General features: G+C 41.1%; 1 protein-coding gene across 1 annotated transcript in view; it reads left to right on the forward strand.

Moving 5' to 3' along the window:
• Positions 1-17,828: 17,828 nt before the first annotated feature.
• Positions 17,829-25,848, forward strand: part of LOC117465006 (transcription factor 7-like 2) — an 84,464-nt gene continuing 76,444 nt past the window's right edge. The window contains 3 exon segments of the mRNA XM_071206776.1: positions 17,829-18,360; positions 18,532-18,598; positions 18,772-18,896. Of these exon segments, the coding sequence (XP_071062877.1) occupies positions 18,172-18,360; positions 18,532-18,598; positions 18,772-18,896 (381 nt within the window). The 5' untranslated portion in view covers positions 17,829-18,171.

Raw genomic sequence — 25,848 nt, forward strand, 5'->3', positions numbered from 1 at the left:
ACCACAACAGATAACACACAGGTATCAAATCAGCAACAAAAAGTACACCCACTACTACAAGAGCTGCATTATTATTGGGAACCAAAGTAAAGCAGTACCTCCTGGCCAGAGATGAAATAGTTGTTTTACATGTAACACACAAAGATACCCAGCCAGACAGGGTGGTGATGATGAAGCAGAGGCCCTCCTGGTTACACTACGTCTTCTTAAAAAACAAAAATCCCCCAGCGCAGCTCCAGCTCCGAGCTGATGTGCTATAGGCAGCCGAGGTCACCGGTTCATCCGTCAGAGAGGCTCCTCGCTGATGGATGGCACTCAGAGCAACGCGCGCCCAATCCGCTGTAGCCCTAACCGCCGAGAAGGGCCTTCGCAGGAAGAGAAATAAATAAATAAACAGCAACATCAAAGGGATGTTCAAAAGAAAAACAAAGCCTGCACACGTTCGTTTGCAAACACACACACACACACACACACACACACACACACACACACACACACACACACACACACACACACACACACACACACACACACACACACACACACACACACAGACACACACAAGCGCGCATTGGCTCTCTCGCACACATCCGGTGAGAGAGGAAAGGGAGGCGGAGGGGAAAAATACAAAGGACTGAAAGCATACACATAGTTTACTCTCCAATGACACTCGGCTTGAAGAAAATCTAGACAAAACAAGGCAGAGTGGCGAAAATTGGAGCGTTTGATGGTTCGATATTTGAGCTGAAAGACTTGAAAACAAAGAATCTACAAACAAACACAATGATCCTTATCCTCATGTGTTCCTGTTTGTCATTGAGGGGATCAACTGGGACACCTTCACCCGCTGGTGAGGCTCTGTATGTGCAACACCCCAACACTTAATGATACACTATCACCACATTTTAGATGATAAGTTTGGTGATATTCTATATTTTTCTCATGTAAACAAATCGCATAGAAAAACTCAAACCAACAATGACTTAACCCGATAACACATTTCCCAAAAACTATTCAAAATACACCGTTAATCCACACGTTTATTTTATCACATTGAACATGGGCATTGCAGTTTATATGAGTCAAGTCCACATATACCGTCTTCCTGCCGAACTTACTTGGTAGAGCAACAAAACGCAGTTATAAGTAAGATGGACAAAATAAACAACTAGAGTGCCCAGTGGTTTAATCAATTATTTAGCTTCTTTTATGAAAGTGGTGAATTTCTCCCGCTTATAAGGATTGTAAGTCAGAAAGTGTTGAGGATGGACTAACATGTTGTTGGTTTTGGTCTTTTTATGGAATGTGTTGTAATGTATTCAGCCTTATCCTTTAAGCAGGAAATTACAAAATGGCATTTTGTGATCTCCAGTTGGGATCAAACTGCAAACCTCGTCCATGTCAGTGCTATCCTTTACCAGCTACACACAGGATCAAACAAATGTAAGAACACCTTTTGTTTGAGTGTGTTTAATAATTCACCAAAGCGTGTGACCATGAGCCTTCGCATGTTTCTGGATAGAACACTGTGATTGTAACGGAGGACCAGCAGTTGAGACAAAAAGCTCCTCCGAAAAAGTTGAAGAACCTTGCATGAGGTAACTTGTTGCAATCATCGAAATAAAAACAAAAAAAGTTTGAGCTCGCGAACTTTGACCAGTTAGAGACCCACAGGATGCTATCAAAGACGAGCCTACGTGTAATTGTGTTTGGGTTCAGCATTCCATCGTGCACAATTACTCTTTATTGATGCCAGGTTAACAATTTGAGCTCAAAAAAGGGAAATCATATCAATGTAACGGCAGTCATCTTAGAGTACTCTTTATTTGTCTAATTGATTTGGTTCTTGGGAAATGCAGCTAAATGTTATTGTGTCCATGATCGTAGATATTGGCATCCAGGAACCTCTGCAGACTACCACCGCTTTGGACGGTTAGGGAACGTTGCTTGCACGGCCTTGAGTTAGTCAGCATGGGCTCTTCGCATGAAATATTGAGGAAGCTGGAAGGGCTGGGCTGGGGCCTCATGTAGGGGTGTGTGTGTGTGTGTGTGTGTGTGTGTGTGTGTGTGTGTGTGTGTGTGTGTGTGTGTGTGTGTGTGTGTGTGTGTGTGTGTGTGTGTGTGTGTGTGTGTGTGTGTGTGTGTGTGTGTGTGTGTGTGTGTGTGTGTGTGTGTGTGTGTGTGTGTGTGTGTGTGCGCGTGTGTGCGTAGTGGGGATTGCCTGACGGTGGAAGCTGTGGATGTTGTGTCAGCTCCCCCAAACCAAAACAAACTCCTAAGCCCCCCAGTGTACTCCTAAAATCTGAAAAGTGGATTGCAATATACCTTCCATTGAAAATATACCATTCTCTCTGTTGTTTTTCTTATCCTCTTCCCCCTCCTGCTCTCCCCTTCTCTCTGTCTTACACACTCACACACACAGACACCAACCGGGCTCTGTGAGATTTAATCTCATCCTTATTCCAGTGCCCTTAATCTTTTCGTTTCTTTACATCTCCGTTTCCCCATGCAAATCAGTTCTTCTCATCTCTCTCACTATTCTTTTCCACTTTCTGCTCTTTTGCTTTCTCTCTGTTTTCCAATCAGATGGCAATATATGTGTGTGTGTGTGTGTGTGTGTGTGTGTGTGTGTGTGTGTGTGTGTGTGTGTGTGTGTGTGTGTGTGTGTGTGTGTGTGTGTGTGTGTGTGTGTGTGTGTGTGTGTGTGTGTGTGTGTGTGTGTGTGTGTGTGTGTGTGTGTGTGTGTGTGTGTGTGTGTGTGTGTGTGTGTGTGTGTGTGTCTGTCTGTCTGTCTGTCTGTCTGTCTGTCTGTCTGTCTGTCTGTCTGTCTGTCTGTCTGTCTGTCTGTCTGTCTGTCTGTCTGTCTGTCTGTCTGTCTGTCTGTCTGTCTGTCTGTCTGTCTGTCTGTCTGTCTGTCTGTCTGTCTGTCTGTCTGTCTGTCTGTCTGTCTTTCTGTCTGTCTGTCTGTCTGTCTGTCTGTCTGTCTGTCTGTCTGTCTGTCTGTCTGTCTGTCTGTCTGTCTGTCTGTCTGTCTGTCTGTCTGTCTGTCTGTCTGTCTGTCTGTCTGTCTGTCTGTCTGTCTGTCTGTCTGTGTGTGTGTGTGTGTGTGTGTGTGTGTGTGTGTGTGTGTGTCTAGTCAGTCAGCACGCTGAGTGCAGTGCAGACAGTTTAGTACAGTTGAAAGAGCACATCACAGTTCTGCCCTGCTCTCTCTAAGGGCTGATAATATGAGCCCTTCTTACCTGTTAGGAGCTAGTGAGCCGCTGCTCCTCCTCCTTTAAATGAACTTCAGAGGGAGTCAGATTGACAGGAACACAGAGAGGGCTGCCCCGTCTGACTGGCGGTCCTGTCAAGGTGAACCCAAGGTGCTCTCTCAGGCCCCGCGCTGCTTTCCACCAGGCTGCCCCTAGCTGGGCTGATTGGGCCTTAATGGTACAGTAATGACCAAAACAAGCCCACACACACATATGCACACACACAGCCTCACTGTGTCTGAGGTAGGGGCGCTATCTCAGAAGATCTCAGAAACTTAAAGGTCTAAGCCAGCTAATTTAGCAGTTGAGCCTCCCTATTAATCTTTGTTTCAAAGTGTGTGAGGGAAATATAAGGCTGAGTGTAGTAGCTGTTTGAGAAACCATTAAGAGTGCATGGTCTCGACAGATTATGCATAGTAATAAAGGCGAGGGAAGCCTCTCTTTAAGCCGCAGCACCTTAATAGCCTGTATGATGACACTTTATCTATAGTTTGTGCATATAATCACTAAACTAAAGGGGGCGACCCCAGGGCGTGGGTTCACCCGCTGACATTTGACATCTTTATAATTAACTGGGAAGGTCTAATCTCTGCCTTCAAATGACGCGTGGCCACATTCCATTTAATATGCTTATAAGCACTATGTATTATTCAAATATGCAGATGAGGCTCCGTTAGAAAACAGACTTTTTGACACAGGTTTTTCCCTCCCGTCGGGGTGGGGTACAGGGCCACTAAAGGACCTGCAGGGATCGGAGAGCAACAGTCCTTCTGAAATGTTCATTCCCTGAGAAAGACGTCAACGTTTTCTACATCTTCGTTGTCTGTTTGCTGTTATTTAAAGTGAAACTACTCAGGACAGACGGGCCGCTTTGTATTAAAAGTAAAGGCGCTGTATTCAAACCTAATTCTTCCTGCTGTGAAAGCCACAGAGCACTTTTATCAAACCCTCGTTACTCTATATAAAACATTACTGGAACAGGGACTGCTTTTTCGGAAGAGTTTTAATAGCTTTGGTCGGAAATGTGTGCAGGAGTCGGCCATCTTTAGACTGAGTGAACCAGCAGAGCTTTTTATGGATGCGATCTCTAACAGGGTTGGAAGAAAGAGCCTCTTATGTTCACTTTTGGCTTGAGTTACTTTTGAGAGGCTGGTGGTCGCTGGGTCAGAGGCTTCAGTGAGCCGGTAACCACTACACGAAGCCCTCAGTCCTCTCTGGAGCTTTTCAGCAGCATTCACAACCTTATATCTTCTCCCTCTAAGAAGTCAGACTTCTCAGTAGTGTGCACCATTGTATAAACTGCTATTCATTTATTTTTTGCTTTCTCTTTTAATCCATATTCATGAATCACTTATACATTTGAAAATCAATACCACGCTACAGTTGCACTGTGGTGAGGTCATGCGGTCCTATTATTTGGAAATCATACATGCAACTAAACACGAAATAAATAAAGAATTGTACGATTACTGTAGTGAATGTGAGATCATTACAAACAGGAATATTCATTAAATCGTCTGGATCCAGCTTCTAAAACACACATGCTTCTTGTAAAAAAATTTGAAATTCAAGTGTTTTTTATTCACCTAAACAATAGCAGCTGCTTTATGAATATGATCCTTAAAGTGTAAGGAGATGATAAAATACGAGTTTTAAAGGAACCTGCTACCCTTCTTCTTTATCTTTTGTTCTTCTCCGTGTGCATTATCAAGGTAAGGTAAAAAAACGATAGTCTGAAATGATATTAAAGACTAGGAATAATAAACAACAGTCTGCTGTATTTGCCCTCTGTTTCAGTTTTATCCCCAGATTGCCGTTTGGCCGTTTCAGGGCTCATATCGAACGGCATCAAATCACCTTTTTTTTGTTCCTTAAAGGTTGTAAACATTTGTAAATGAGTGCTTGCATGTGTTGAAGGCATATTAGGTTTTCTCCCCGGTGTCTGTGGGGGTTTATTGAGTGTGCTGTTGTTGATCCTGGGCCATGAATCATTCCCTGCCCTCTCCTGTGCCTGCAGCCTGCCCCCAGCCTCTCCTCCACCTCCCACTGAGCTCCCTCTGTCTCTGGCTTCATCTCCAGCTCTGTCTCTCCAGCTCACCATCGCAGCTCCCGCCTCCTGTCTCATGTCCCTTTCAACTAAATTGTGGGCTTTTATTTGTTTTGTTACATGAGCGTTCTGTTCAAGCCTTTGTTATTTGACCTTCTCTCGTTTCTAATTTTTTTCATGTGGCTTATGTATTTGTTGTTTGTCTTACATTGGCTTTGGTTTATTATTTCCTTTACAGGGGAAGTTTATTCTATTTTATTTCATGTCCTCATCAAACATATACAGTATATACATACAGTTCACTCAATTTTCCATGCCTAATTGTTCTCCTGTTAACTTCACCTGTTGAACGAGTCCCCTTGAAGACTCTCACAAGTGTTTTCCACCTTCTCTCTGCCCACATGCACACTTCACCTGTCTCCTTCATAAGATACAAATCCAAGGTAGATGAAACAATAACATGTAGCTCTCTATTGTTCTTTGTATACAAACCAGCTTTCTATATCAATTCGAGACATGCAATATGACAAATTCACATGCATTTTCATATTTCACAAAGTCATTTGTGTAGCATTTCTACACCTTTAAAGGGGATCTATCATGCAAAATGCACTTTTTTATGTCTTTTACACATAAATATGTGTCGCCGGTGTGTCGGGAACTCACGCAGCATCAGAAAATAAAACCCTTTTCCTCTGTACCCAAATATTTTTGAAAACAGGGGTACAACGAGCGGATACAGATTTGCTGCCGATATGACGTCAAATTGGCGGCGGACCCACAGAAAGTTGCTATCAGAAACAATGCCTGACGTGTTTTGGACGTAATCTCGTCTTTGTTTACATTAGTAAGCCTCGCTAACACTCAGAGCTAACCTGTACTGTAGAGCACATGTGTTTAAAAAGCAGGAAATAAAAAAAGGTGATAAACCCGCAAGAGAAAAAGCATTTAAGCTCCATACTGTTTCAGAAATAATCCTTGATGTGGTTTAAACAGGATGGCGTTTTATCACAGCAGAATGTAACTTTATCTCCGGTATAATTCTGATCAGGCATTAGCTCCACCTCCTCTTTCTTTTTCTTTTTCAAGCTAAGGACCCAAAAACCTTGTTTCTCTAACAGGGCTGCAAAAGAGGGGTATGAGCAGTATGAGGCATGGCTACAATGGGTGATCTGTTTGGTATTTTAAGCAAAAAACTTGTTTTTGTATAGGTATGGCCCTACAATATATTTTTCCAATATAGCATGATAGGTCCACTTTAAATAGAACAATAATTTACTAAATAAACGTCATGCTTTAAAACCTGTTAGGCCCCAAGCCTGTTTTTCAGGTTTCAGGATCGAATGACATTCCCAGAACAAATGACCATATCTTCCCTTCTAAAAGGGTTACATTAATAATCTTTTTTCTCAAAGTAATGATAAACCTGTGAGTTGGATGTAGAAAAGTCAGAATCAATATAGATGTTTTTTATTTTAAAGAAAATTCAGATTGAACATGGCAAAAAACTGTTTTGTACTTATAGTGAAAACTAACCTTGGATGATGGGTTAGTAGACTAAAAGCTTTAGGAATCCAAAGTACAACATATAATAAGTACCCTGTATCAAGATTGATGCAAAACAAGTGGTATTTGACCTTTTTAAGACAGATTTAGCAAAAAAACCCTCTTCTGGGGCAATTTGGGTGGATTTTCCATAACTCTGGCCCCCCTTGTTCGATTTTGACATGTGACATCTCTTTCTGACCGTTAGAGCCAATAGAATCCAAGGGAAATCGTCCCGCACACACTCATGTTAAAAAAAGGTGGCGTCTCTGCGCATGCTAGCTTGCAGCAGAGGGGAGATATATCGCTGCTCTGATATCAAGCAACGGAAAAGCTGTTTTATTGCTTATGGATTATCAGAACATTTCAAAGGGGACGCAGTCACATTGGATTAACCTATGGATTAACTACAGCATCGTTTTTATCGTTTTAATGCCATTGAAGACCAGTTTAGACCAGACAAAGCCGAAGGTAAGCCATGTTAGCGTTGTGGGCTACCTAGCGCCACTTGATTTGATGTACGTTTTTGTTGATAACGTTGAGTTTGTATCTTTCAGTGTTGAGGTGGGCACCTTTAGATTCTGTGTCTCCTTGCGATCATAAACGATGTGTTGGATGTGCACCTAGGATAAGTAATAAGGGGAGCTAGGAGTGATTATCGGTCATTTAGATGCTTCTTATAAGACTTGTGTTTTGTTTTAGTAAAAATGGTTTGTATCTTCAGTTAGCTGAGATTATTCCCGTTAATCTGGTATAACACATTAATAGGTTCTTAAATATTAAGATCCCCTGAGACACAGTGTCGTGAAAAAAAAAATAAGTACCCGCCGGCGGGGACCTTGGGGTTTAAAGACTGGAAACTAGCAATTAATACCCCAAAGGCAATTAGAAAATGTTTCCTATGGTAATAAATGAATTGAAAAGTTGGGACATTTTCTCATAGACTTCTATACAATCGGACTTCATTTTGAAACCACAGAAGTCACCTCCTGCTGGCAATTAGAATAATACAAGTAATTCAAGTTTTTTCTCTTAGCCACAAGCAGCATCACTAAGAATGATATTACAAAATGCCACACAGAAATGAAGTGCTGTAAAGTATGCGCGGGACGCACACAGCATTGTGCATCTGTCCACCGACGATTCCCACCCGCAGACACATAAAGAGAAAAAACACATTCCTGTTATAGCAGCCATATTGGCTGAATGATTTATTACTTTTCTCACATCCACCTGTTGTTTTTCATGGGGCCTAATTAGAAACCTGCTGTGCATGACGCAACGTCTCTAACAGAAACATGGGGGCAGTTGGGTAACATTTGATTATCCCAAATAAACAATGTAAGAAATATTTGACGTCATCGGCCTGGTGAGATAGCAGCACCAGATGCTGTTTTTTTGCCATCTCAAGACTGTATCAGACATGTTGTGTTTTCACTGTTTAACACCCTAAATGTAATAAGCACGATATTTTCCTCTTCATGCCCTTTTCTCCCACTCTTCTCCCTTCTTCTCCCACTTACCATCCTCTCTTTATCGCTTCAACACATCTCTCCTTCTCTCCCTTTCTAGGCCCTGCAGATTGTCACTGTTATTTACCAAATATAGTCTGACAAAGAAGAAGTGGGATTTTTTACTGATTGAAGATCAAAGTAGCAAAGTCTCCTCCTCGAAGCCCGCCCCTTCTATTAGCCGCCCTTAAGAACAGAGGAAAACATCAATTTCTCCCACATCAATGGCGGCTTCATAATCAATTGAAAAAGACACTTGTATGGGGATGCAAATCTTATCTTTGTCTTATTAGAGCTTTTAGAAGATGCATGTCGGGATTTAATGTTATGAAATAAAAGGGGGTCGCTTTTTTAAATTCTAAAGATGCAGAGGCGTTAGTAATGGTCGAAATCAAAGCTCAGAGACTGTGGTAATTACTGGAGGAGTTTGCCTATCCTTATTAATATTGATCAAATATTACTGTGATCTGATCTCTGGGCTTATGATGAATTTGGAAGGTGGTTAACGAGCACAAAGGAGAACATGGCACTCGTTTTCCCCCGTGCGTCAACCACGAGCTAATGTCCGTTTTCTTCCTTTCCATTTTGACCATAAAAGAAAGAAAGTGCAGGAAAAATGCTGTTATGTTTGAGGACTGAACCTGTTAAAATGCTTAAAGATTTTAGCCTCACAACTTCTCTAATAGCCCTTTTTCTCCGTTTTGCCTTTTGCCTTCAGTTGTAACAAAGTGATGCACATTCTCCTGTTTGAGTACTAGAGAAAAGACAGTTGTGTCAAAGGGAATTCAAGGTTGCTTTTTCATTGACCTGATGATAATGTGCCGTGCTTTAAACATCGCCCTCAATATGAAGTCCTCTAGGCAAGAGGGATGCACAAAACACTCGCTTCATCCAGCAACAATGCCGTAGATGATCACAGAATGTTAAAAGATCCTCATTTTGAAGTGTAGAAAAATAAGTGTTACCGGTAAGGGAACAATTAAGACACAAATACATCAACATTCTAAGAAAGCTAGTTTGTGTTAAACAATATTTAAATGCTGACAAAATAGATCATTTTATACATTGTACATCACAGGGGGTAACACTAAACTCATTAGTGATTATTTCATTGACATTCACATATCAAAATCCTCCAGCTATGAGCGCATAACAAAAGAGTGAGGGAGCTTTGGAGCCACCCAGGTGGAAAGCATTGATTGAAGCCTCCAGGAGCCTATTGGACACAAAACTTGAGGCCAATTGATTTTTCTGCATTCATTTCTCAATTAGGATCCTAAAAGAAGACCACAAGGGCTGCAGCCAAAAAAGAGTAAACAAAAAAAGAGTAGGCTGAAGCTCTGGGGCCTTAATGGTACCTGTGTGTGAGCATGTTTTTGTGTATCAGTATCTGATCTGCCTAAAACACAACTATCTGTATAATAATGAACGACTTTAGGATCAATGTTCAAGAAAAAGTAATACCTGAGAGGTAATCAATAAGTGAACCAGCTGCGCACTCACACTTCTTACACTCACATCCCTCCGTCAGAGTGAAACATTCAAACAAAAGACGGTCAGACATTTAAGAGCAGCTTTTAGTGTACAGCGTCTAACATATTGACAGCAAAAAGAGGGGATTACTTCATTAAATGTGATTTCTTTGTCCTCTTGTACCTAAAAAAAACAAAGCTACTGTCAAAATGTTATGTCTAACAATGTTATGTCAGATGAACATATCATATTTTGCCCCCAACCAAACCAGTATCTTAAATTGTTCAAATGAGCTCCATGTCCCCAATATAAAACATTGTAATGCTGCTTTAATGCAAACTAATAAGTCAACATATAAATATAACACTCTTAAAGGTGGGGTATGTAAGTTTGAGAAACCGGCTCGAGATACACTTTTTGTTATATTCCATGGAATGCTCTTAACATCCCGAAAGCAATGAATATCTTAAGCGCGTTGACAAAAAAATCCATAAAAGAATGTCATCTGTGGAAGCCGTAATACTGTAAAAAGCACGACCAATCATTTTAGCCGGGCCGGCTAAAATAACTGGATGGTCTACCTGCCTGTCAGCCTTCCATCTGTGCACAAATTTATCTCGTGCACTCACTGGTCATGTGCGCGTTCGTGTGTTGGAGGAGGGGCTTTATAACGAAGTGGCAGATTTTCTCCGATCGTGTATTTTCAAATTCTAGCGATCTCGAGCCGGTTTCTCAAACTTACATACCCTACCTTTAAGTGTGTTTGCATTATCAGTGGTTTCACTTTATAAACTAAAGTATATTGATGTTAAAACCTATATTCTTTTACCTAGATAAGATTTCGAATACATGACTTTAGCTAAATGCTCTCTTTCCAACAGTGTATGACTTGGATTACTCACTAATGCGAACAATGAGTCTGAGTTATACACTTATGTATACAAAAGCATACATAATATAAGTATCTAATCATCTATATATATTTTGGAGGGATGAGATACGAAATTGCGTATTATACAGGAGTTGTTGAATATCTATGACGATAAAAAAATAGTAGGCTAATTGACTAACACTAGTTGAAGTAAAGCTCATGCTGAATATGAACTGATGTTATATATATGCATTTTACAGGTGTTGATGGCATGAAGTTTGACCAGTAGGCTACGTGCCTGGAGACTAAGTTTGGTAAGTACGTGTTGCTAATTAACATTTCCTGCCCGCTTCTGTTTGTCTTAAATATAAAATATTTAATTAAGGCTGAATAACCTTAATCCTTTTGACGAATAACAACAACAACAACACAAATGAGATGTTAGTGAAGATGTGCATGCTGTTTTCCCGTTCCTTTTGTTATGATCTTTAGTGTCAGAAATTAAAATTAGCCTTTGCATCTATAACCTGATCACAACTTAACCTTGGACGATGTTTAGCTTTATTTTAGCACGTATTGTACAAAGACTAATGTCTCATTAATGAGTTCCTCTTCCATTCTGTTCATGAAAACATAGCCAAATGAACACGACAGTGCTCTGATTTGTATTGAGAGGCAACTCATTTGTCTCAAGGTCAGGTCTTCATTGTGTGGCTCATTAGTAAGTGTGTGGAGAGCGTAAAATATGCAATTGTTTCTCTGTACTAAAGTGTTTCCAATAGTTTATAGCATTGAAAAAAAAACATGCTGCTTTATAACTCCACAAATGAGCGGCAGTGACATGTCGAAAAGAGAAAAAGGTAACTTTATGTTTGCTATCATTTCCAAAGTTCCCCTGGTGCTTTTATTTGATCTTTCTATAAAGATGATGAGATAATGCGTGCAGATCATTTGCAACCAAAATGTGTCCTTCATTAAATTAAAGTGCCTTGTACATCTTGGAAAACAGCCCTGTACCCAGTTAATATGCACCGGAATTTGCTTCTATAAGTAACACCAGCACCGTGTATTGTCTCTTTTATCAATATGCTATGATTGACCAGTCACAGTAAACATAATTAGGCTTTAGTAAAGCTTCCAATTGATGCAGATGCCAAATCAGACACAAAATAGCCAACAAATGCGCATAAAACTTTGCTTAAAACTCACACATAATCTCACAAAGAGAAACTGCCTGCATCGTGCACATAATGACCTTTTATTCAGGGTCTCCAAAGGTCAACTTGCCCTCACTGTGATTATAATTATGCCCCCCATTGTCGGGAACACGAAGAAGACACTGCTCCTCCTTTTACTTCTCTCACAATAAGGCCTCCTGCTTCCTGTTTGAGAAAGTACCTTCTAAGAGATGCTCCCAGTCTTTTAACCAACAGTCAAAAAAAGGGCTTCTCCTCATTAAGAGCCCATAGATGTGGAGGGTCCTGCATACAAGACCACCAGAGAAAAGGAGAGTTCCCATGTGCTCCTCAAACACAAAGCAGGGGTCAACAGGAAGCCACTTTCTCTGCATTTGTCATGTGCATCTGCTTTTGGGCTTTTTTGTTTTGGCAGCCGAGGGTTTCAAAACACAGAGGTCAGAGATTAAATGTTTGACTTTACATTGCGTTAGTGGCAGGCGACAAATGAAAACATCTCACATTCATCAGGATCTTGCAATCAAGGCTGGATACCCTAGGATAAGAGTTTATATCCATCTCTTTACAAGGGGCCCCCTATTTTAAAAAGAGCGCCCGTGGGGGTTCATCCATCTTTAATTCCTTTTCAGCTTTCATTATAGGAGTCTGTTAGTGTGATACAATCAACACCACGCTCCTTCTTGTAGGAGGATAACTGGACTTTGCATTGTGTCGGATATACAGTAGGTCCACACACGCACACACCATCTTTTCTCCCAATCAAGACATAAATCAGCATATAAAATCCCTTCGGCTACCTGCCAGTCTAAAAAAATAGGACTCAAATCATCGACCCGTTGGCATGTATACCATTGACCTTTAAGTAACATTTAGCAGCCAGCAGCGGCTTGGCTCTCCTCCTCCTGCGAGATGACGGGCAGGTGAACGGTGTTTGTGCTGGCCGCCGGTTCAGACTGCAGGTTACCTCGTCTCTCTGGTGGATACCATGTTTAGAGAGTTCAGGACCTGCCTGGGACCTTGATTAATGACTATCGCGTCCATATCTGAAAAACGCTTGGCTGTTTGTTTTGGAGGCGACGGGAGACAGCTCACGTAGCCGGCTTAATACGGTTCCCACGATGCTGTGTGGATCAGTTCTGGAGACACTCCGCTCCAAAACCTACAGTGATATCAACAGTGTACCTACATTAATCATGAGTGTCCAGACTCCGGATCCCACTCCTGGGATTTGTCTAGGGGGGGAAAAAAAATAAGGCTCTGCATCCTGAGATTTTGATTATTGATTCATAAACTTTTAACCCTAATGAAATGCTTGTTGGGCTGTTTGTTATATTAGTTGAGACATCTCTGGAGGTTGGTATTGATTTTAGATGAGTGCAGAGTCACAGGCCAATGTGACTCACTGTTCATTACCCTATTATCCTCTCTCTCCACTGTCTTCATTGTGATTGTGGATTGTACACGGGAAAAATATTTTGCCATCGTTTCAATAAGGTGCTTTTCAACACTAATGTGCTCTTGACTTTCAGAAAACAGACATTCTGCATTTCTGTACGTGAGCGCATTGATAACAATTCAAACCGTTTTTCTATGTATGATAAAAGATGTTGCCCCCATTCAGTAACCTTAGCTTTGGTCGTCATAACACGAAGACTTAAGAACATACTTCTTTCAAACAAAGCTTTTATTTGTATTCATCAAATGTATTGTGCTATTGTGACAAATCATAAAAACGCTGAGAGACAAGAGAGCAGAGGAACTACTTCTTCAAGTATACAAAAATAAACAAAATATATAAAGTCTCTCTCTATATATATATATATATATATATATATATATATACATACAGTATGTATTCAATATATATACAATTATTACATTTCCAAATCTTTCCTCCCAAATCTTTTCTTCATCGTTTTGATGTATGGAGTAACAATTCCAAGCCAGCAGAGACTGAGCACATATTCTTCAGTGATAAAAAAAGAAAAGTACTCACAGAAATATTCTTCATAGAAAACTGTCAAATGCTGAATTTAACAAGCACAGTAATAAGAACACTATTAGAAAACACACAATTAACTATTCATGCAAGCACAATCTAGATATTCATTCTCTGATTTGCTTTTACTCTAATGAATTATATAATAATATATGAATAACATACAATATGAAATAGTCCATTTATATACTTCTCTCTCCTGTCCGTTCTTAAAAAACAGGACCATTAGTACATGTAATTATGGCTAACGACAGCATTATCTATAAATGCCAAAATACTTAACAGCATCTCTCCCAATAATAGAGGAAATGTGCACTTGTCTAAAGTAAAATGTTAAGTTTCACTTATCAAGAGAACAAACTTTATTACTGGAATAAATCAAAACACAGCTACCATAAAACAAGCATTTTTTTGCGAGTGAAAAAATAGAAAATGTCCAGCAGGAATATGTTAATCAGCAACGAGAGACCTTTTAGCTGGTGTGGTTGGCAACATGGATGCATGATGGGTAATTAACTGTTTGCAAACACAGAGGAAGTGCACTGTGTGCTGCTGCTGCTGCCTTCCTTGCTCGAGATGAAACAATGAGGGTGTTCACAGAAAAGTAGGTGATTTCTCAAAGTAGTTTGGTGTTCTCTATGAGAATTTTTCAAATCTGTTTCTTTGAGTACTTATGTAGAATTTATTTTGCAGGAAAATTCTTTCTTCTTTTATGAGACAGTCATTTAACCGCGTACTGTAGATGTAAAAGTAGAGTAAAAGCTGTTAAATCAAATTACAGAACAATCTTGGAAACGTGTGAAAACATAATTATATGACAAATATCAAATTCACATTAAACAATAATACAATATCATATAAGGTTTTCCAATGCACACTGTTCATTTAGTTTGACGGATCTATTTCTTTTATTTATTTATACCCCTTTAAAACACAGGATCAACAAACATAAACATATGTGCAGTGGATTCAGAGGATTAAGGGGGTCTTTTATTCACTCTGCGTATTCTAATAGCGCTGACTGACTATAGATCTAATATTTAATTATTCTACATTAAAATAAATAATGTCCCTAGAAAAACCTTTACAATTGATTACTGGCTGCTTTTAAGAGTGCAATCCTAAAAATATGTAAATAAAAAGCATGCCTCACACAAGCAAAGACAATTATTACATATTGGAAATTCATTGTTTTATGTTTTTAAAGCAATAAATAAAGATTCTTTGGTTTATTTGCCATATTTATAATGTTTTGTTTATTGCCTAAATGATAGTAGCATTACATAGGCAGGATTAGGCAAAAAGAAAACATACATATTGATAAAAGAGGCAAACATGTGTTACTATATTTCATTTTAAACCTCCTACAGTAGCAGACACACAGAGAAGAATTCCAACAGAGCTGTCTGAAAGGTTACACAATGACATATAATTAATTATTTAAAGTATTTGTATCATGTATTTTCATAGCTAAATGTGTATTGGCCACAGACAAATATTATAATTAAATCTGCAATTGATTATCATTTAATTAAAATCTAAAAATCAGTGTATTTATTTATCATCATTGCAGATGAAGACTACAATAACAAGCTGAAGTCATGTGATCAGACGCTGGTGACGCCTCTGACTTCCTCCACACACTGAGACATGGAAGTGCGTGGATGAAACAATCCCCAGTTGTACCACCAAACCACAGCTGCACATGGAGCAGAGGTGAGGCCGCCGCCACCACCAAAAAAACAAAAACAGCAACAGAAAGCATGCTCCTGCTCCACTATTCAGAGCAGCATCGACGCAGCCTATCATCATCATCTTATTAAAGGGTCCTGCAGATTAGAATCACCAGGGCAGCATCAGAGGCAGGTGTCCCCACGGCAGGCATGATAACACGCTGCCAGCCCCCAGTTAACTCTCAGGTACCTGCTGAGGCAATCCGGGGAGAGGCCAGCTTGGAGCTCCTCTGCTTTGGTCTGGTCTGTGTGGGCTCAGGTTTGGAGGGCCCCGAGCCGCGGGGGGCCTCTTCTTCTTCTACCGGCTGCTTCAACACACACTGGATGAGAACCAGAGACTCTCCCTTCCTCCCTGCTCCCTCACACTGCTGGTTGCTAACACAAACACTGCCTTCACCTCATCCAGATAAAGCACATCAGTGATCATTGAGCGGAATCGTCTGATTTTCATGGTGTTGCCTGGTCTAGGTGCGTTGGTAGGCAGATTAACACTTTGGAGCTACACTGTGCACATAATTCCCCCCTCACTGCTGTTTGACAACACTTCTGAGGGCAGATACAGAGGAATTACTGTCATAACATTTGTTTTCCTGCGTCTAACAGCACCCTGACATGAAACAATATATTTTTTTAATCAGCAATTCTACGTTTTGTTTTGATCTTATAGAGATGTATTTATTTTGCTTGCAAGGAGTCAGCCATGTTGCAACACAGTGTAAGTGTCACCTGGATGTATGTATCAGCTCTATTTCTGCCAGTTACATTTTAAATTCCTTGTTGATTTTGTGATTGCTCCATCTAATATCGGCTATAATAGAAATGGCATTTCCTGAGCAGATGAGATAAGGTTAGTGAATCACCGGTGCTGAGCACATCCCCCCCACGCGCGCACACACACACACACACACACACACACACACACACACACACACACACACACACACACACACACACACACACACACACACACACACACACACACACACACACACACACACACACACACACACACACACACACACACACACACACACACACACACACACACACACACACACACACACACACACACACACACACACACACACACACACACACAACCCCCTTGTTCAACTGGAGCAAGCATCAAGTTCCCCCCCCTCCTTTTGCTTTTAAATACATTATTTTATGCAACGGGAGGTTTTTTTATACGTTATCTTGCGTGTGTCCCTAAATAACCTGTTTTCTTTATCCGAGGAAATTGTGGTATGTTTTACATTTAACCTTTTTTTCTTTATTGTTATATTTTCTTCAAATCCTATTTCTTAATTAATTGGAACACATTAAATACAATAAATGTCTTCATATCATGTGAAATGAAAAAAAAAACAGGACAAATACATTTGTTGTTACCATTAATATATTAGACACCTATTTTTAAATTTATGTAATCAATTTATTTATTTGTATTTAATGCAATCACCTACAGGCATTGTCTTACTAATGCCCTATTTAGGCTGTATTTCAGTAGGAAGAAGAGACAAAAATGGAGCATCAGTTATTTGTGTCCAGTCTGGTTGCTGAGGGAGGAGAGAGAAATAAAAACAGCTCTGTCTGTGCTGCCAGGGAGGAATTCAGGTTAGTCCCAGAGGACATCACACCTGTCAACAAAGCAGGATGCAATAACACCATGCATCCCAAAAAATAGATCTGAGGGAACATTATCTAATATAATAAAAAATAGATCTGAGGCACTGACAAAGCAGATAAAATAAGAAAACAAGCTTGGATTAAAAGCTTGCTTTGATAGGCCTCGATTTTATAAACCAACTATTAGAATAGTTGAATAGAGGTGACTATTAGAATTCAAATAAGGCATGAAAAAGAAAATAAACTTTAACTTAATGTGGCCCCTGTGTGACAGACTGGTAGGGAATGGTGGAGTCAAACTGGTTGCAACATAGCCTGAGGAAGAACCCTCTTTTCATTTTTTTTTCACCGGGAGACCGCCCATATGTGCGTTTAATCCACATTTACAAGTAACTCCTATCTTCCTCCTATTCCACCATCACTGTCCTGCTCACAAACTGGCTTTTTCCTCCTCACATGCTTTTCTCTGCAGTCGTCCGCCGGCTTCCTCCTGCCTCCCTCTCTCTTTTTCTCTCTCCCCCCCCTTCTTCTTTTTTTTCCTCGTATTTATGAAAACGTCACTTCAAGTCCCTCCCTGTTTGAATCTCATTAGTTTCTTGTGTGTTTCTCCCTGTCAATAATCCTGAATCCAGACTCTCTCTATTTCCATCCCTCTCTATCTGTCAATCAGAGCCGCCTTTGAACTGAAAACCACTCCGACCAACTTCAACTCACTCAAACCGAGCGGCTCGGCTCCTTCTCCGGCTTCCTTTTTCTGCCAAGATTCCCTTCTTTTTTAGTTTTCTACCAACCGCCAGAGCTTTGGAAAACGCCAATACAGAACCAAAACTTAAACTCGGACTTTCCTGATCACCGAGATCAAGGGTTTAAAACTTCGTGTTTTGCCCTCCAAAATATTTTTGCACGGGAAAAAATGCCGCAACTCAACGGCGGTGGAGGGGACGATCTGGGTGCAAACGATGAAATGATTTCCTTCAAAGACGAAGGAGAACAGGAAGAGAAAATCTCGGAGAACCTCTCGGCAGAAAGGGATTTAGCCGATGTCAAATCTTCTCTTGTAAACGAGTCGGAAACGAATCAAAACAGCTCTTCGGATTCAGAGGTAAGTTGCAGCATTAAACGCGGGGCTCGCTGTTCCCCGGCTCTGTGAAACTGCTGCCTTCATAATTCTCACATTGTCACGCTGAGACACTTAAAAAAGAAAGTTAACTATCACCCTCGTCGGCCGTTGTGTTAACTTTAACGCAATCCCTGTGTTTCATTGCATTTCAAGGCGGAAAGACGGCCTCCGCCTAGATCTGAAACTTTCAGAGACAAAACAAGAGAAAGTTTAGAAGAGGGTGAGTTTCTGCTTTATTGTTCCTCTCTTGGCTGTTTTTGCACCATGACATTATATGTGCCTGACGGAGGACATCTCCTCCGCTTTATTCCTCAAATGCATTTTGTGGGAAAAAAGTTTTCAAGGCCGCTTTTATTAAAAAAAAGTTTTCTTCTTTCCCCCCCGCCATGTTAGCTGCGAAAAGGCAAGATGGAGGGCTGTTCAAGAGCCCACCGTACCCGGGCTATCCATTTATAATGATCCCCGATCTCTCAAGCCCCTACCTTCCCAATGGATCACTTTCGCCAACAGCACGCACAGTAAGTTCATTTATTTACAACCGTATGTGCACACACAATCCTCACACACTACACACACTCACAGGGGGTCTGGGCAGACACTGTCTGCCGGACACAGAGTGTTGTCACCCGCAAGTGCAGCGGATAAAAGCGTAGAGCCAAGTTTTGCAGCTCGTGAAGTGTACAGTACAGTGGCATGCATGTCCGCCTGCAGGCAGCTCGTGCGTGTTTGTCGTGGGCAGCAGCTAGCATGCTAACAGTGCTAAGCGCTAGGATCCAAAACAATGAAAATGGTCATTCTGGTTATATGGCAGGTCCTGTGCACTTGCCTTTTTGTTTTCTTAAATGCTGTCTGAAATTTTACTTGAACAACTTTTTAATTAAATGCATATCAAATGGCGAAAATATTATTCTATTATGTTATTATTGTCCTATATTCCAGGCTCCAAGTGCATGTTTTTAACCCACTGAATAATGCAATTGGCTTGTGTTTGCACAGCCTCATCAAACATGCCCTTTTTTCTATTACAAGCTGCATGAGCATTTGAGACCTTTACACTGGCTTTCTGACACGCTGCAAGCAGTGTAAAGCAATGTAAAAGCACACAAATAAAATCAATATGCAAATGACCTTTGCAAAGTGATTTGCATGTGTCAAAACCTGTAAAGGCATTATTTGAAAGGTGCATGCATTAACATTTTAGAGTTGTCTTTCTTCTAAATCATTTAATAATTACTTATTTTTGATATCTATTATTTAAAATTATTTATTGAATGGGAATGATTGTGCAACACTATGCTGTGCTCTGCATGTGCGCCATATGCTTCTAATAAGGAATACACTGCCTTTAAAAAAATAAAAGAAGCATGTGCTATGTTAACCCATATTTATAAATAAATTCATGTTATTTAGACACAATCAGCTATGCTATAATTATGCACACTTACTCATTTGCTCAGCACCTCGCAGGTCCCACTGGGCAATAGCAATCCTTAAGCGGCATAATTTTCTCAACCATGGGTGTTTTTTAGCCCCCCTATTTTAAACGGTTGCAATTACAAGTCTGCGCTTTAGGACCTGTCATCTCATTTTACAAGGTTAAGGCAAAGACCAGGCATTAGGAAATATGACCCCCCTCCACCCCCCCACCAGCTCAGCTTTTGCCTAACGAAACTGATATTTGTTACCTCCATTTTTTTGTTTTGTGCGCTGTGCACACCTTGAAATATAAATGCACATCTGATACATAATGCCTTCTTTTGTGTTTGACACAATTTCTGTTTTCTTGTTCAACTTGATTGCCCAGGGTTTCAAATAATTTGTGATGCTTACACAATCCTTTCTACGCATGTGTGTTTTATGGTTTTTAAAAGATTTTTATTATTCCCAGCATGTGAGAACATTGTGCCATTCTTTCCCTCTTAGTCAGCCAGCCTTGTTAACGGTACTGGCTGGTATGTGGAATTAGTCACTCATTATTCTCATCAGTACTGACATAAACACACATTCACAACAACACACATGGTTTAAACTGAGGCACTTCCTTGTGTCAGTGACAGAGGTTTGTAGTTTTCTTTGTGCGTAGTGCTAGTCCGAGTAGTGCTCATTTCATTGTGCTTATGCAGCAGTAAGAAATGTAGTGAATTGTGCAGCATGGCTGGAAGATGCTGCGGCAGTGTTGACCTTTGCTCCCTTAATTCCACCCCTGAAATACTATTTTCAGAAAGAGAAGGATCTTTTATTATTATTATACTTAAATATATACGTCCCTTTATTTGTTACCTGTTGTGTAGTTTCCTCTCTGTGCCACTGTATTTATTTACAATATTACAAAATCTCTAAAAAGCCACTGCTGATTTTTGAGGAGGTGTTTATTGGCATATTAAGAGACAACATTTTCCACAGCTGAATTCCCAGATCTACCTGAACAGTGCAGATGATGAACATGGTTTTTCGGCTTGCGGTGATCTTCCTTCTGTAGAGCCTCGGCCCCCACTGTCTGCAGCGCCCTGTGTGTCCAGCCATTAGAGCTTTGAAGTCGGCGGCCGCTGTAATATAAATGTATTAGACTTAAAGCTGGCATAAATAATTCACCTGGACATTGATTAGCTGTCTTGCTCCCTAACATGTCATGTGAGGCACTGAATATGACTGCTGGTATTATTGCAATGAGACTTTCTCTGTCTTGTCATGAAAGGCTTTGATTCTAGCTGCTTTTCCCTTCATTTTCATTCTTCTGCTCCTCTTGCTTAGGCGATGCTGTACAATTATTTTCAGGATGTAGAAGGCCTTTAAAGCTGTGTTGTTTGATTTAATTATAATGTTTTAAATGTAAATATGATTCCTATATTGGAAAAAATTCAGGTAATTCTCAGTGCAAAATTCTGATACAAATAGATTTTTTTTCTGTCAGTTGGCACTTAACCCTGATCTGTTTTGACATTTCCCCCTATTTCTGTGATTTTTGTTTTTGCATGTCCAAAGTGGGTGAAAAAAAAGTGTGGCGGTTACCATAATTTGTCTGACCTCTGGGAGCCATAATCAGTGCGAATTTGTTTTTCCTACCACCTAAGTCCAAGGAGACTCACAATTTAGTATCATTTAGCAATTTGACATGATGTGGTGCCTGGGCTTTAAAAGCCTTCCTGTCCTCGTCTCCTCCTCTCCTCACCCTGCCGTCTCCCTCCTCCCCAAACCTCACACAAAGGCCTGCTGGATCACTGGGTGCAGGTTGAATTGGACAAGTGGCCTGCCCAGTTCACCCCGGTTTTCCATCTCCTTTTGCTCTCTCTATCTCCCTTCCTCTCTCTGTCTACCTTTTGTTTCCTGCCGATGCTATCACAGGGCTTGTGAAAAAAGGCGGCGGGTTAACTGCGGTGCTGTGGGCTAACATCACACCTCAACAGGTCTGGAGACGCAGAGGCTCAGGGAGGGAGAGCGGGATCTGGACGGCCTGCTCTCCTGCACCCGGGCTGCAGGGCCGTAAATCCACTGGCTTTATTTACTGCCTCTCGGACTTATGAATGTTAAGATATTTGACGCCACCCCTGGCCCCATAATTCTCCAAGCCTGGAGACTTTTGGCGGAGGTTTTGAGTTTCGACCTATAATTACGAGTAGTTTAAAAAAGAACAAGAAAGTGGAGGGGGGATGAAAACGCAACACCAAGCATCCTACGTTGTGTTTAGAGTGAAAAAAGACGCTCCCAGAACCCGTGGCGATTCTACTACAAGACGCTGCAAAGGCTTTGTGTGGTTGAAACAATAGCTTTTCTCCCCTTTTGCCTCTTTGTTTCCGCTGTGTTGTCGAGCCAGGATCGCTCCTGTAGTCGCAGATTCGCCTTCTTTAAAAAAATAAATCCGCTCCCATACAGGCTGACTTCTTCCTTTCTCTTCTTATTTTGGGAAGACATAATAATGGAGGATTTTCTGGTCGGATTATTGTAATGAACATGCAGAAGTGAATGCAGCACCACCTCTTTTGTGCTCACGTGCACACATTGCTGTGGCCTTATCTGTTATAATTGACACAGACAGACAGTATCTTTCCTAAATGTGGCAGCAGCATAAACATAACAATGGTATATCATATGGATTATGTGTGTTCGCCTGCTGTAAATGGGTTTTTGGCAGTGACAAGAGGAAAGATAGTTTTAATGCGGATTTAAGGGAGAGGGCCCACACCTTATCAAATTGGCTTTACATGTTAATAGGGCCTAATTGGTGTCCGCGGGGGGTTTGGTGGCACGACGACGGCGGCCGTATTTTGAGCCTCCAGCCGCAAAATGCACTCTGAATTTAGTTGGAAGGTTGCGCTCCTTTTGTCTTGCAAATCACTTTTGTTTACAAAGTATGGCGGAAGCGGCTCCCGCTCTCTCTCTCCCTCCCACTACTCCTTTTTGTGCTCCATCTCTTCCTCTCTCTCTCTGCTGTTTCTCTCATCCTATGCGAGGAGAGAGGAAAGAAAAGGTCCTTATTTTTCTTCGACTCAATACACAGTCATAAAAAGCACAATCTGCTTTGGATTTGAGGAGGTAAGTTAGTGGAGGGGGGGGGGGGTTGGGTGTGCTGGGAAGCAAAGTTTGGCACCATTAAATTAAAATTGGGGCCTGCTAGACATTAGTGGTGCACAGCACATTCTCTGAGCTTAATTAGTCCGAACTGTAATTGTTCATGGTCTGCCAATAGGAGTAATGCTCAGGAAAAGTGGAGTTGCACTAAATCGGCCCAGGGTTTTTAAAACAATAAATCACTTGCATATTTGTGCCGTGATTCAGATGGAGGCTCGACCTCTCCCATCTCGACATGTGGTAAATTGTAAAGTCAATGAATCGCAGATGTAGGGAGGGAGGTGGTGGGGGGGACTCAGAAAGAGAGGTTTTGTTAGTGCCTGGTGAATGAATGTAAAAGATTTGTGCAGTAAATATTTACTGAGAAGATATATATATATTTCTCTCTCAGCTAGCGGGGCTTAATTGTCTAATGCTGATGATGTTGGCAGGCTGAGCCGTGTGAGAGCTTATGCGCTCGTCGATCTGTCACTCTGCTAGAAAAAAAAAATACATGCAAAAAAAAAAATCTGTTTGAGTGTTTCTAATCAGATTGTTAACTAGTGCAAAGGGAGCGGTGGTTCCCTGGTGGCAGTGAGAGCTGGGTTTGGGTGTAGCTAACGTTCAGTTGCAGTCAAGTCTGGTTTGGGGCTGAACCTTTTTTTTAATTAAATCATTGACTTCATTGTTTTTAATGTAATAACAGCTAATCTGATGCCTAATTTTGACTTCAATGTAACAGATTATGCCTGTTACTCATTAAGTCACAGCACAGCCTGGGTATTTTTTTTTCTTTTTCTTTTGGTAAAACAAATTATACTCAGAATGGATAAATTCATTTTCACCTCCTGTATCCTTCCTTGTTTCTGTCAGTGAGCCACCACACTCTGCTTCTCTGTGCCTGAGCGAAGAAAAAAAGGCATTAGTTTAGCAGCTGTGCACTGGTGCCCCCCCTCCAGCCCCCAGTGTAAACCCCCTCCTCTTCCAGCCGCACCCCCCTCTCGTTCCCTCTTTCTCCCATGCATTTCTATAGAGCTCAACACAAAGATAGTACTGTACATCTGGAATGCAACTTTTGTCATCTGTTAAATATAGGCTAGCTGTGCTCCTGGCCCACAGGGCTTGGGGCTCCCTTAAAACATGGAAATGTAATTATTGTGCGTGCGTGTTGGCCACCAGTTACATTTGTATTTATATACAGACCATGTTGCTTTATTTCTATTTAGGTTTTTTTTCCTTGGCAGACACAACATTTTGTATTCCCTTGAATCTTTGGCTAATTCCTTTTTCATTTAAAACCTTTTCTGAATTTTGGAATCCTTAAAACCCAAATTCACACCAAACTTTGAGTCAATACATTTCCCCCTTTTGCATTTTCAAATTCATGATTGATAACGAATATCAGATTCATTCATCCCTGTTAACTGTGCCCAAGTATAAGTACATGTGTTGTTTTGTAGAATGTGGAGCTTATTCTCACTTTCCAGCCAATAAAGTGACCTTACATGCAGCTGTTACAAATAAAGGCTTATTGAATGAATACACATAGATTATAAATGATGAGATTTTATTGGCAATGGTACTGCGCTGCATTCAGCTGAAAGATAAGGTTAACATGACTATTGATTGCATCTTTTAGATATGAAGGTTAGGATAAGTTGGTTTCAAGAGATTATTACCTAGAATTGGTGTTTTTCACAAAGTGTCATAATTACAAAACCTTTAGAATAGCCTTTTTCTAGAAAGGCTGATGAGTGTTTAAGATTTTCTCAAAAGTATTTTATTCTGTTGAGCTGTAATTTAAAATGTTGTTGTTGTTGTGGGTAAGACATCCAAAGGGTGTTACATGAAGAATAGTTTGAGCTCAGGTATCACTCGAGAAATGCTTCTGGAATGTGCATTTCTTTTTTTCTTCTTCGTCTTTTCCCTGCCTTGAATGTGCATATTTCTCTTAGTTCATTCATAATGGGAGCAGAGTGCTCCAGTAGCCAAATGAGTTCAGCAGTAGCGGAGTGGGAGGGAAAGCACGGGGCAGGAGGAGGGGGCAGAGAAAAGCGGGAAATGTGTGTTTGGGCCCTGTGTGTGTGTGTGTGTGTGTGTGTGTGAGTGAGTGAGCGGAGGGGGACGTTGGGGCGACGGCGGGGGGGCTGGGGGTCGGACGCACAAAAGCCGTCTGAATAGAGCGCATAATTGCTGTTAATGCCAGGGCAATGAGAGCAGCGACAGTTCCTGGTTAGATGTCCAAACAATAGCGCCCCTAGGCTTCACATTTATCTTCCTGTGGAAGGAAAAAAAGAGAGGAACACAGATTGGAGCATGCACGTTTCAGTTTTCAGCCACGCTTGACGAGCAGGCATGTGTTCATGTGTGCGGTTTCTGCCCCCCCCCACGTTGCTCTTCGTGTTTCCCACACTCATCGTCATCAGAACATGTTTCCTTAAAAGATCTCGGTAATAGAGCCGCTGTGACGCTGGAGGAATTCTGGTGGTGCCGGCCTTCTGTTTGGATTGCGGAGTGTGTTTGGGAAGGGTCAAAGTGCACCGGCGCTGACATGCTTTTTCGTTGAGAAAGGAGCTTCCCCTCTCACCCCTTTTTACAACAACTGATAGGGACTGCTTGAGTCTCCACTGGAGGTTTTGTAGTGTGTGTGTGTGTGTGTCTGTGTGTGCTTTGAGGGAGGAGGTGCCATCACAGCTCTTAATGATCATGTCGGGCTAGATAATGACTAGGCGTGCCAGTGTGCAGAGAACACCTGTGGTACACCAGCCTTTTATAGATGTGGTAGAATGCTCTGCAACGTACCACAGAAGAAGAATCTCATTCATGCTAATGTGCTAAATAGTTTGTAGTTATCTCATTTCATTTAAGCTTTTCCTTTTTTCTCTTGTACATGAATAATCAGAGGAACATGGTAGAAAATAGAGG

Source organism: Pseudochaenichthys georgianus, chromosome 19 (genome assembly GCF_902827115.2).
Source record: "Pseudochaenichthys georgianus chromosome 19, fPseGeo1.2, whole genome shotgun sequence".
Taxonomy (NCBI): domain Eukaryota; kingdom Metazoa; phylum Chordata; class Actinopteri; order Perciformes; family Channichthyidae; genus Pseudochaenichthys; species Pseudochaenichthys georgianus.